This window comes from Notolepis coatsorum (genome assembly GCF_963971535.1).
Source record: "Notolepis coatsorum genome assembly, chromosome: 10".
Taxonomy (NCBI): Eukaryota; Metazoa; Chordata; class Actinopteri; order Aulopiformes; family Paralepididae; genus Notolepis; species Notolepis coatsorum.
The window spans coordinates 540359-552339 of record NC_140174.1 but is presented as its reverse complement, the minus strand read 5'-3'; the positions used below and the strand labels follow the sequence as shown (position 1 = coordinate 552339).

Genomic DNA, 11981 nt, shown 5'->3' with positions numbered 1-11981 from the left:
TAAATAAAGGTTAAATAAATCTTTAAAAAAAACTCTCTCCCCCGCCCTCCCTCCTCCCTCCTCCTCTCCCCCTCTCTCTCCCCCTCTCTCCCCCCCTCTCTCTCCCCCCCCTCTCTCTCTCCCCCCCTCTCCCCCTCCCTCTCATCTCTCTCTCTCTCTCTCTCTCTATCTCTCTCTCTCTCTCTCTCTCTCTCTCTCTCTCTCTCTCTCTCTCTCTCTCTCTCTCTCTCTCTCTCCCCCCCCCTCCTTCTCTACCCCCCTCTCTCTCTCTGTCTCTTTCTCTCTCTCCCCCCTCTCTCTCTGTCTCTTCTCTCTCTCCCCCCCTCTCTCTGTCTCTCTCTCTCCCCCCTCTCTCTCCCCCCTCCCTCTCTCTCTCCCCCCTCTCTCTCTCTCTCTCTCTCTCCCCCCCTCTCTCTCCCCCCCCTCCCTCTCTCTCTCTCTCTCTCTCTCTCTCTCTCTCTCTCTCTCTCTCTCTCTCTCTCTCTCTCTCTCTCTCTCCCCCCCCCTCTCTCTCCCTCTCTCTCCCCCCTCTCTCTCTCCAGCCAACAGTGTGTTCTCCTTCCTGCAGCCAGCCTACACCTACAGCAGGCAGGACGGCGTCGCCAACATTCCCGTCAGCAGGGAGATAACTGACACAGACGGACGCGCGCAGGTCAACTACCGTACACGGGACCTCACTGCCAAGGACAAGAAGGTTAGATGGGGCACACACACACACACACTGCCAAGGACAAGAAGGTTAGATGGGGCACACACACACACACACACACACACACACACACACACACACACACACACACAGGACCTTCTTGTTGTGAGGCAACAGTGCTAACCACTGAACCAGGACCTTCTAGCTGTGAGGCAGCAGTGTTACCCACTGAACCAGGACCTTCTTGCTGTGAGGCAGCAGTGTTAACCACTGAACCAGGACCTTCTAGCTGTGAGGCAGCAGTGCTAACCACTGAACCAGGACCTTCTAGCTGTGAGGCAGCAGTGCTAACCACTGAACCAGGACCTTCTAGCTGTGAGACAGCAGTACTAACCACTGAACCAGGACCTTCTTGCTGTGAGGCAGCAGTGCTAACCACTGAACCAGGACCTTCTAGCTGTGAGGCAGCAGTACTAACCACTGAACCAGGACCTTCTAGCTGTGAGGCAGCAGTGCTAACCACTGAACCAGGACCTTCTAGCTGTGAGGCAGCAGTGCTAACCACTGAACCAGGACCTTCTAGCTGTGAGGCAGCAGTGCTAACCACTGAACCAGGACCTTCTGTTGTGAGGCAGCAGTACTAACCACTGAACCAGGACCTTCTAGCTGTGAGGCAGCAGTGTTAACCACTGAACCAGGACCTTCTTGTTGTGAGGCAGCAGTGCTAACCACTGAACCAGGACCTTCTAGCTGTGAGGCAGCAGTGCTAACCACTGAACCAGGACCTTCTTGCTGTGAGGCAGCAGTGCTAACCACTGAACCAGGACCTTCTAGCTGTGAGGCAGCAGTGTTAACCACTGAACCAGGACCTTCTAGCTGTGAGGCAGCAGTGCTAACCACTGAACCAGGACCTTCTTGCTGTGAGGCAGCAGTGCTAACCACTGAACCAGGACCTTCTTGTTGTGAGGCAGCAGTGCTAACCACTGAACCAGGACCTTCTAGCTGTGAGGCAGCAGTACTAACCACTGAACCAGGACCTTCTAGCTGTGAGGCAGCAGTACTAACCACTGAACCAGGACCTTCTAGCTGTGAGGCAGCAGTACTAACCACTGAACCAGGACCTTCTAGCTGTGAGGCAGCAGTACTAACCACTGAACCAGGACCTTCTAGCTGTGAGGCAGCAGTACTAACCACTGAACCAGGACCTTCTTGCTGTGAGGCAGCAGTGCTAACCACTGAACCAGGACCTTCTAGCTGTGAGGCAGCAGTACTAACCACTGAACCAGGACCTTCTAGCTGTGAGGCAGCAGTACTAACCACTGAACCAGGACCTTCTAGCTGTGAGGCAGCAGTACTAACCACTGAACCAGGACCTTCTTGCTGTGAGGCAGCAGTACTAACCACTGAACCAGGACCTTCTTGCTGTGAGGCAGCAGTGCTAACCACTGAACCAGGACCTTCTTGCTGTGAGGCAGCAGTGCTAACCACTGAACCAGGACCTTCTAGCTGTGAGGCAGCAGTACTAACCACTGAACCAGGACCTTCTTGCTGTGAGGCAGCAGTGCTAACCACTGAACCAGGACCTTCTAGCTGTGAGGCAGCAGTACTAACCACTGAACCAGGACCTTCTAGCTGTGAGGCAGCAGTGCTAACCACTGAACCCAGGACCTTCTTGCTGTGAGGCAGCAGTACTAACCACTGAACCAGGACCTTCTAGCTGTGAGGCAGCAGTGCTAACCACTGAACCCAGGACCTTCTTGCTGTGAGGCAGCAGTACTAACCACTGAACCAGGACCTTCTTGCTGTGAGGCAGCAGTGCTGACCACTGAACCAGGACCTTCTAGCTGTGAGGCAGCAGTGCTGACCACTGAACCAGGACCTTCTTGCTGTGAGGCAGCAGTGCTAACCACTGAACCAGGACCTTCTTGCTGTGAGGCAGCAGTGCTAACCACTGAACCAGGACCTTCTTGCTGTGAGGCAACAGTGCTAACCACTGAACCAGGACCTTCTTTCTGTGAGGCAGCAGTGCTAACCACTGAACCAGGACCTTCTTGCTGTGAGGCAGCAGTACTAACCACTGAACCAGGACCTTCTTGCTGTGAGGCAGCAGTACTAACCACTGAACCCAGGACCTTCTTGCTGTGAGGCAGCAGTGCTAACCACTGAACCAGGACCTTCTTGCTGTGAGGCAGCAGTGCTAACCACTGAACCAGGACCTTCTTGCTGTGAGGCAGCAGTGCTAACCACTGAACCAGGACCTTCTTGCTGTGAGGCAGCAGTACTAACCACTGAACCAGGACCTTCTAGCTGTGAGGCAGCAGTGCTAACCACTGAACCAGGACCTTCTAGCTGTGAGGCAGCAGTGCTAACCACTGAACCAGGACCTTCTTGTTGTGAGGCAGCAGTGCTAACCACTGAACCAGGACCTTCTTGCTGTGAGGCAGCAGTGCTAACCACTGAACCAGGACCTTCTAGCTGTGAGGCAGCAGTACTAACCACTGAACCAGGACCTTCTTGCTGTGAGGCAGCAGTGCTAACCACTGAACCAGGACCTTCTAGCTGTGAGGCAGCAGTGCTAACCACTGAACCAGGACTTTCTAGCTGTGAGGCAGCAGTACTAACCACTGAACCAGGACCTTCTTGTTGTGAGGCAGCAGTGCTAACCACTGAACCAGGACCTTCTAGCTGTGAGGCAGCAGTGCTAACCACTGAACCAGGACCTTCTAGCTGTGAGGCAGCAGTGCTAACCACTGAACCAGGACCTTCTAGCTGTGAGGCAGCAGTGCTAACCACTGAACCAGGACCTTCTAGCTGTGAGGCAGCAGTGCTAACCACTGAACCAGGACCTTCTTGCTGTGAGGCAGCAGTGCTAACCACTGAACCAGGACCTTCTTGCTGTGAGGCAGCAGTGCTAACCACTGAACCAGGACCTTCTTGCTGTGAGGCAGCAGTACTAACCACTGAACCAGGACCTTCTAGCTGTGAGGCAGCAGTGCTAACCACTGAACCAGGACCTTCTTTCTGTGAGGCAGCAGTGCTAACCACTGAACCAGGACCTTCTTGCTGTGAGGCAGCAGTGCTAACCACTGAACCAGGACCTTCTTGCTGTGAGGCAGCAGTGCTGACCACTAAACCAGGACCTTCTAGCTGTGAGGCAGCAGTGCTGACCACTAAACCAGGACCTTCTAGCTGTGAGGCAGCAGTGCTAACCACTAAACCAGGACCTTCTTGCTGTGAGGCAGCAGTGCTAACCACTGAACCAGGACCTTCTTGCTGTGAGGCAGCAGTGCTAACCACTGAACCAGGACCTTCTAGCTGTGAGGCAGCAGTGCTAACCACTGAACCAGGACCTTCTAGCTGTGAGGCAGCAGTGCTAACCACTGAACCAGGACCTTCTAGCTGTGAGGCAGCAGTGCTAACCACTGAACCAGGACCTTCTAGCTGTGAGGCAGCAGTGCTAACCACTGAACCAGGACCTTCTTGTTGTGAGGCAGCAGTACTAACCACTGTGCCACCGTGCCGCCAAATTTGGCAAATTTGATTTGATTTGATGTTCCCCACCAGGACTACGTGAGCGTGGAGGGGGACCTGACCTACGGGCCCGGGGAGACCCAGAAGACGGTGCCCGTGCGGCTGCTGGAGCTGGGGGAGAAGGACCTTCTCCTGGAGGACAGGCAGGTGAAGCAGTTCGTCCTGGACCTCAGCAACCCGCGGCAGGGGGCCAAGCTGGGCCGCTACCCCAGGACCACGGTGACCATCGCCGACCAGCCAGGTGAGGAGACACGCACCGACGGTGCAAAAAGACGCTTTGACGTTTTGAAGTTTTAGTTGGTTCTTTTCCATCGCCAGCCACTTGTGACGTTGGGAGAAAAACATTTCTACATTTACCCTTCAGTAGAAAGTGGCATGTTATTATTATGTTCTATTCTATTATTATTGTTATTATTATTCAAGTCAAGTCAAATTTATTTATTAAGCACATTTCATACACAGAGACAATCCAAAGTGCTGTACACAAAAACAAAACGATAAAAAGAAGGCACAGTATATAAAAGAATGATTTAAAAAAAGAAAAGAAAAACAAATATATATATATATATATATATATATATATATATAAAAGGAACATAGAAGGGTACAGTATAAAAGCAGTACATTCGCACAAATCGATTTTCAGTGCATTGAAATACCGTACTTTTCCGACTATAAGCCGTGGCTTTTTCCCCCATTTTTCGACCCTGCGGCTTATATAACGGTGCGGCTTATATGTGGACAAAACCCGAAAATCGAAATATTGCTTTTTTTACTGCATTGAAATGTTATTTATTTGTTCCCTTATTTGCTAAACTTAATACAACTTGTAAATGAGTTAATGTTATTTGTCCGACAGTATTGTGTCCCAATGGGAGTCATTCTCTGTGGAGGTGGGAACTTAAAGCTCAATATAAGAACGGCCATTCACCACCACCCACAGAATCGAGAAAGAGCAATCAATCTGTCAATCCTTTCCGTGTCCGGGCCGGGTGAGGTTTCCCGTGTTGAGTCAAATTAAGCAGCAGGCTCCACTCCTTACATATGGTAATTAAACATTAAAACACATGCGGCTTATAGTCCAGTGCGGCTTATATATGTACACATCATTCAATTTAGCTGCTGCGGCTTATAGTCAGGTGCGGCTTATAGTGCGAAAAGTACGGTAAACAAAAGAAAAGAAAAAAAGAATATATATATATATATATAAAAGGAACATAGAAGGGTACAGTATAAAAGCAGTACATTCGCACAAATAGATTTTCAGTGCATTGAAATAAACAAAAGAAAAGAAAAAAGTGCCGTAAAAGAGTGCATTGGTTGAGCAGCAGCAGTTAAAAGCAGAAACAAACGTAAGGGTTTTTAGCCTTTTCTTAAAAATAGGCAGAGTTGGGGCATATAATAATTATTATTATGATTTCTATTATTCTCTTTTTCCTGCCTGTACCCCTCCTCCCCCTCACTCATGCTGCTGTGACACCTGCATTACCCCAACAAGGGGATTAATAACGGAACACTTGACTTGACTCGACTCGTTAGTGTAGTTAGCATTCCTCTCTAAAACCATGGGACACTGCCTGGCCAGTGAGCCTGGAGCCTGTTCTGTCAAAGTATCCTTCTAATGAGCCGTACACCCCACCAGTCCCACCAGTCCCTCCACAGCGTGTCTGACAGCCGGGCACAATAGATAGAATAGAATAGAAGTACTTTATTGATCCCGAGGGAAATGCAGCACTAATACAGATCGCTCACAATGAACATTCAGGTAGTCAAAGATCTCAAATATTTTATAATATATTTTGCTCATCTATTTCATCACTCAAATCCAAGCTTAAATATACATTATTAAATGAATAGTTTCAATCTCATAAAACCATTAATGTCACTTTGTTTTACAGTTTTATGTCAATTTGTTTAGACTAATTATTAATGTTGTTGTTGTTGTTGTTGTTGTTGTTGTTGTGTTTATTTTTTTTAATCCAATGATTTAATGAGTTGAGGCCCATCTGGGTCTCTGGCCTCTACTACTCAGCACCTTTATACACCTTCTGTCACGGTCAATGTTTTTACTGTTTTGCTGAAATGGTGCGAAATAAATAAAAATAAATAAAAAATAAAAATAAAAAATACACAGTCAGAGATATACATTCTAAAATATGTATGTATATACATTCTAAAATATGTATATACATTCTAAAATATACAGTCCGAAAGTAATATATAGTCAAATGTACAGTAAAATGTTAAATGTAAATGTCCAGGAAGGTTAGTCAAATGTAAAGTAATGAATACAAAAAGATTTAGTCACGATGATGATTGCTACAGTAATGTACTCTATTGCTAATGTACTCTATTGCTAATGTACTCTCTCCTTATCTCCACACACACACACACACACACACGCACACGCACACGCACACACACACGCACACGCACACGCACACACACACGCACACGCACACACGCACACACACACACACACACACACACACACGCGCACACACGCACACACACACACGCGCCCACACACACACACAGAGCCCAGTGTCTTGATGTTCAAGAAGGCCACCCAGAGCTTCACCACCCACGACTCCGTCTACACCATCCCCGTGGTGCGCACGCGGAACCAGGACATCCCCGCCGCCGTCCGCTGGCGCACCAAGAAGGCCCAGCGCTTCGAGCTCAGCGGCGCCCTGAAGTTCGGCCCCGGGGAGTCGGAGAAGAACATCGTGATAGACCCGCGGGCCCACCCCGGCCCGGTGCAGCCCGAGAGCTTCCAGCTGGAGCTGTTTGAGCCCGGCGCCAACGCCTCCGTCGGGGAGAGGAGGTCCATGCTGGTGAACGTCACCGAGGGAGGTGAGAGGCCATCAACCCTAACCCTAACCCTAACGCAGACCAGGCGTACGATCTCGCGTATGGGATTAGACTTTTTTGAATTATTGAGTTCTGGAATTCTAAGATATAAAATACATGGGCGGCTGGGTAGCGTAGCGGACTGAGCGCTCGCCTACCACCGCAGAGACTCTGGGATCGAATCCAGCTGTCAGCGGTGCCTCCGGCTTGGTCGGTCGTCCCTACGAACACAATTGGCAGTGTCAGCGGGTGGGAAGCCTGCTCAGCGAGGAAGGGATCTGAGGGAGGTAGTGTGATCCTCCCACGCGTTACGTTCCCCCAGTGAGAGTCCTCGCTGTCGGGTGAAAAGAAGCGGCTGGCTGACTCCACATGTATCGGAGGAGACATGTGGTAGTCTTCAACCCTCCCTAGGCCGACAGAGGGGGACAATGCACGCAACGACCAGGAAGGGAATTGGCATAACGACTAAATTGGGATGGGAGAAAAATATGAGAAAAAAGTGAGGACAAAAAATAGATAAAAAATAATTAAAAGTACTTAATAGTGCTATAGAACTTAGCAAGTAATACCACCAGACGTACTGTCTACTTACACCACGTGTACTACTCTCCTCTCTTTTGTTGTGGGTTCTTCTGTCTGACAAACTCTTTTTCTCCACCCTTTGACCTTTTCTATCCATCCCTCTTTCAATCTCCCTCCATCCCTCCCTTCTCCCGTCTGCATTGATACCCGTCCCTCCCTCCAGAGGTCAAAGCTCCAGAGTCTCAGCAGACGCAGCAGCAGGCCGTGACCTCCCCTGGGGGTCGTCTCTTCTGCCCCCCCAACGCCAGGGCCACCGCCACTGGTCCCAGGAACATCCGCCTGGACTGGGACCAGCCCCCGGGGAACCCCATGGGGTACAAGGTGGGCGTTAACGGAGAGGGCCATTGTGTTTTGTCTAAAACCCTGCGTTGTTGTTTGTCTGACGTTATGTTCGTCTGTTGTTTCCGTCTGCCCAGCGCTCTGGTTGCAGTATGGCGCCCCCTGTTGAAATGTCGTTGTCGCCGTCTACTGCTTTTGTTCCTGTAGTGGTTTTGTTGATTTTAAGTACCTATAGATAGACTTTTTTATGTAGAGTAATGTTTTTTTCTTTTAAATAATACATCCACAGAGGTTTTAGAAAGGTACAGAGTTAGTATTTATTATTATCATTTATTAAATATTAAATATTATTAATCCCCCCCCCCCCCCGCTCCAGGTGAAGTACTGGATCTACGGAGACGCGGAGGCGGACGCTGAGGTCGTGGACGTGAAGACCACCCACGCCGAGCTCACCAACCTGTACCCCTTCTGCGACTACGAGATGCGCGTGTGCGCCTACAACGCCCTGGGCGACGGCGGCTACAGCGACATGATCCCCTGCCAGACCAAGGAGGACTGTGAGTATTTTACTGCCGCTCAGTTAACCCTTTCACTACCACACTACAGAAGGTTAACCCTTTCACCACCACACTACCAAAGGGTTAACCCTTTCACCGCCACACTAACAAAGGGTTAACCCTTTCACAACCACACTACAGAAGGTTAACCCTTTCACTGCGACAATACAGAAGGTTAACCTTTTTTTTTTTTACTTACATTTTTATTTTCATTTTTTATTTACAAACATACAAACAACATCATCAGTGAATATTAACATAAGATCAGTTGGTCTTCCAGGTACAAAATACAAAGACAGAATTTACAATAGCATTAAACAGACAGAAACAATAAAGAAAAAATTATAATATCAAAAATAAAACTGAAATAAAAGTCAGGGGGTGACATGGGTTCATTGGTCATTTCTATCTTTACATTGTTTATTTACATTTCAATTTATTTAATTTTCTTGTTTCCTTTTCATCCTTCTGTGATGTTGTTCCTTTTCTTCCTATATTCCTCCCACTTTTCCCATTTTGACTAAAATGTCTCCTCTTGCAGCCTCAGCATATGTGTGATTCTCTCCATTTCCTGTATCCCCTCTATTATCTCTGTCCATTGTTCCTTCGTCTGTGCTTCTACCCTGTACCACAGTTTAGTCAGTGCTTTCTTGGCTGCTACTAATAGTATCTTAATCAAATATTTGTCTTCTCCCTGAATGTCTTTCTGTGACAAGTTTCCTATGTATAATACTAGACCTGTCTGGGGTATTTCATATCCTACTATTTCATTTATTATCTCTCCTATCTCTTCCCAATAGTTTCTTATTTTCTGACATTCCCAGAATATGTGTGTGTGGTTCGCTACTTCTTGCCCACATTTTCTCCAACATGGCTTTTGTGTTGGTGTGTAATTACCCTGTATTTCTGGTGTTATAAAGAATCTAATTATGTTTTCCCACCCAATCTCCCTCCATATCCTTGATCCTGTGGTTGATTGTTGTATCTTACATGTGTTATACCATTCCTCCTCTGTTATCTCTATTTCTAATTCTTTCTCCCACGTTTCTTTTATATACAAGGTTGTAATTTCCTTACTGTCCATTATTGCCTGATATAGTGCTGATATAACCCTCCCCTTCCTTCCTTCATATGATTTTACCATTATCTTAATTACCCCATTCTGTTCTCTGTCTCTGTCTTGTTTTATTTCTTTGTTATAGTAATCTCTAATCTGTAAATATCTAAAGTGGTCTCTATTCTCTAGTCCGAATCTTTTTTTAAAGTTTTTGTAGAGTCTGCATCTCCCCTCCTTCTATCATTGTACATATTGCTGTTATCCCCCCCCCCCCCCCCCCCCCCCCGTTCCCATCTTTTGAACCCATGGTCGTCTATCCCTGGTTTGAATTTGTTGTCGTGTGTTATCCATCTAAGTATCTTGGATTATTTTTCTAGCTTGTATTTCTTTACTATTGTGTTCCATATGTTTATAGTGAATTTGGTAATTGGGTCTAGTAGCTGTTCCTGTCTTCTGAACAACTTCCTATCTCCTTTTAGTGCCTGCACTTTGAATCCCTCTCTTTTTGTTTCTATATCTTTCCATTTGGCTTCATAATTCACATTGCACCAGCATGCTACTGTCCTAAACTGTGCTGCATAGTAATAGCCTTCTAAACTGGGTACTGCCATTCCTCCTTTCTCCTTTGGTAGTTGTAGAGTCACATATCTGATCCTTGGTCTTTTCCCCCCCCAAATGAATCTTGATATCTATCTATCCCATTCCCTGAATTGTTTTTGTGGTATCAATATAGGTAAAGACTGAAATAGGTATAATAACCTTGGTAATATGTTCATCTTAATGATCTCGATCCTTGAGCTGAAATCTAGGGGCATTACTGTCCATCTTTCTAGGTCTTTCTTGATTTTATGATTCATCTGTGTATAGTTTGCCTCGTATAACCCCTCCACCCCTCTTGTAATGTTCACCCCTAAGTACTTGATCCTGTCCATGTCCCATTTAATTTTGTATTTTTCTTTGATCTCTATCGTTGGAGTGTAGTTCAGTGCTAAAGTCTGTGTCTTCGTCACGTTGAGTCTATACCCTGAGTAATATCCATATTCTGTCAGTAAATCCATCAGTGTCGGAAAGCTTGTGTCTGGTTGTCTCATATATACTATCACGTCGTCTGCAAACAGTCCCAATTTATGTTCTGTTCCCCTTATCTCCACCCCTTTGATGTCTTTGGTCTGTCTAATTAGTTGAGCCAGTGGTTCGATGAATACATCGAAGAGCGTCGGCGAAAGACAACAACCCTGTCTGGTAGCTCTCTCTAGTTTAATCCGGTCCGTCAGACTACCATTTACCTTAATCCTTGCCGTCGGTTCTTGATATAATGCCCTAATTGTTTTCATAGCGTTTTTGTCTAATCCAAATTTCTCCAATACTTTATATAGAAATATCCAGCTTACACTGTCGAATGCTTTTTCTGCATCTAGGCTAACTAATACTGCACTTCCTCCTTCCTTTTGTATCTCCTCTACCACCTGCACTGTCTTCCTTATGTTATCCTGTGTCTGTCTTCCTTTAATGAATCCGGTCTGGTCTTCGTCTATAATATCTGTATGGGGCTCAGTTCCTGTCTAAATGTTTTGTAGAATTCAGAGGGGAATCCGTCGCTACCCGGTGACTTACTACTCTTTGATTTACTGATCGCATTCCCCACTTCCTGTTCTGTAATCTCTGCGTTTAATATTTCGTTCTGTTCCTTCCCTATCGATGGTAGATCTAATTTTCCTAAAAATGTCTCTATCTCCTCTTCTCCTGCCGCTATCGGTTGTGTGTATAGTTTCTTATAGTATTCTTCAAATGTCTTCTCTATTTCAGCTGGTTCTCTTAGTATTTTGTTTGTGTTCGTGTCCCTTATTGTGTGTATTGTGTTCAGTTTTTGTTGTGTCCTGATTAGTCTAGCTAAAAGTCTGGTCGCTTTCGGTCCTCCTTCATAGTATGTCTGTTTCATGTATCTAGCTTTCTTCTCTATTTCTGTCAGCAGTTCTTTGTTTATCTTTCCTCTAACTTCCTTTACCTCTCTAAATGTATTTTGGTTCTTTGAGCTTTGGTGTTCTTTATCTAATTCTTTCAGTTTCTTTATCAAGTTCTGGTATGTCTCTATTCTGGCCTTCTTGAGTAATGCCGTCTTTGCTATCAATTTTCCATGTATTACTACCGTTAGTGCATCCCATAAAATGTTTGGGTCTACCTCTCCATTATCATTTTCTTCTCTGTATCTAATTATGTCTCCTTTTACTTCGTTAACCAAACCTTTGTTATTTAATAGTCCTACGTTCAGTCTCCAAACTGTATTTCTCTGCCTACTTTTAAGATTCACTGTCAGGTATATTGCGCTATGGTCTGATATGTCCGTTACCCCTATCCTGCATTCTTCCACCCTGTATCTGTCCCCTGTTGTCATGAGAAAATAGTCTATCCTTGAATATGTTGTGTGTGGATGCGAATAATGTGTGTATTCTCTATCTAGTGTGTGCATTTCTCT

At 46.4% G+C, this 11981-nt stretch overlaps 1 protein-coding gene across 1 annotated transcript in view; it reads left to right on the top strand.

Moving 5' to 3' along the window:
* LOC311234993 (integrin beta-4-like) overlaps positions 1-11981 on the top strand; it is a gene marked incomplete at both ends in the record, with an annotated part of 61634 nt that overhangs the window by 26066 nt on the left and 23587 nt on the right. The window contains 5 exon segments of the mRNA XM_084322303.1: positions 543-694; positions 4214-4421; positions 6719-7036; positions 7779-7936; positions 8271-8451. Of these exon segments, the coding sequence (XP_084178429.1) occupies positions 543-694; positions 4214-4421; positions 6719-7036; positions 7779-7936; positions 8271-8451 (1017 nt within the window).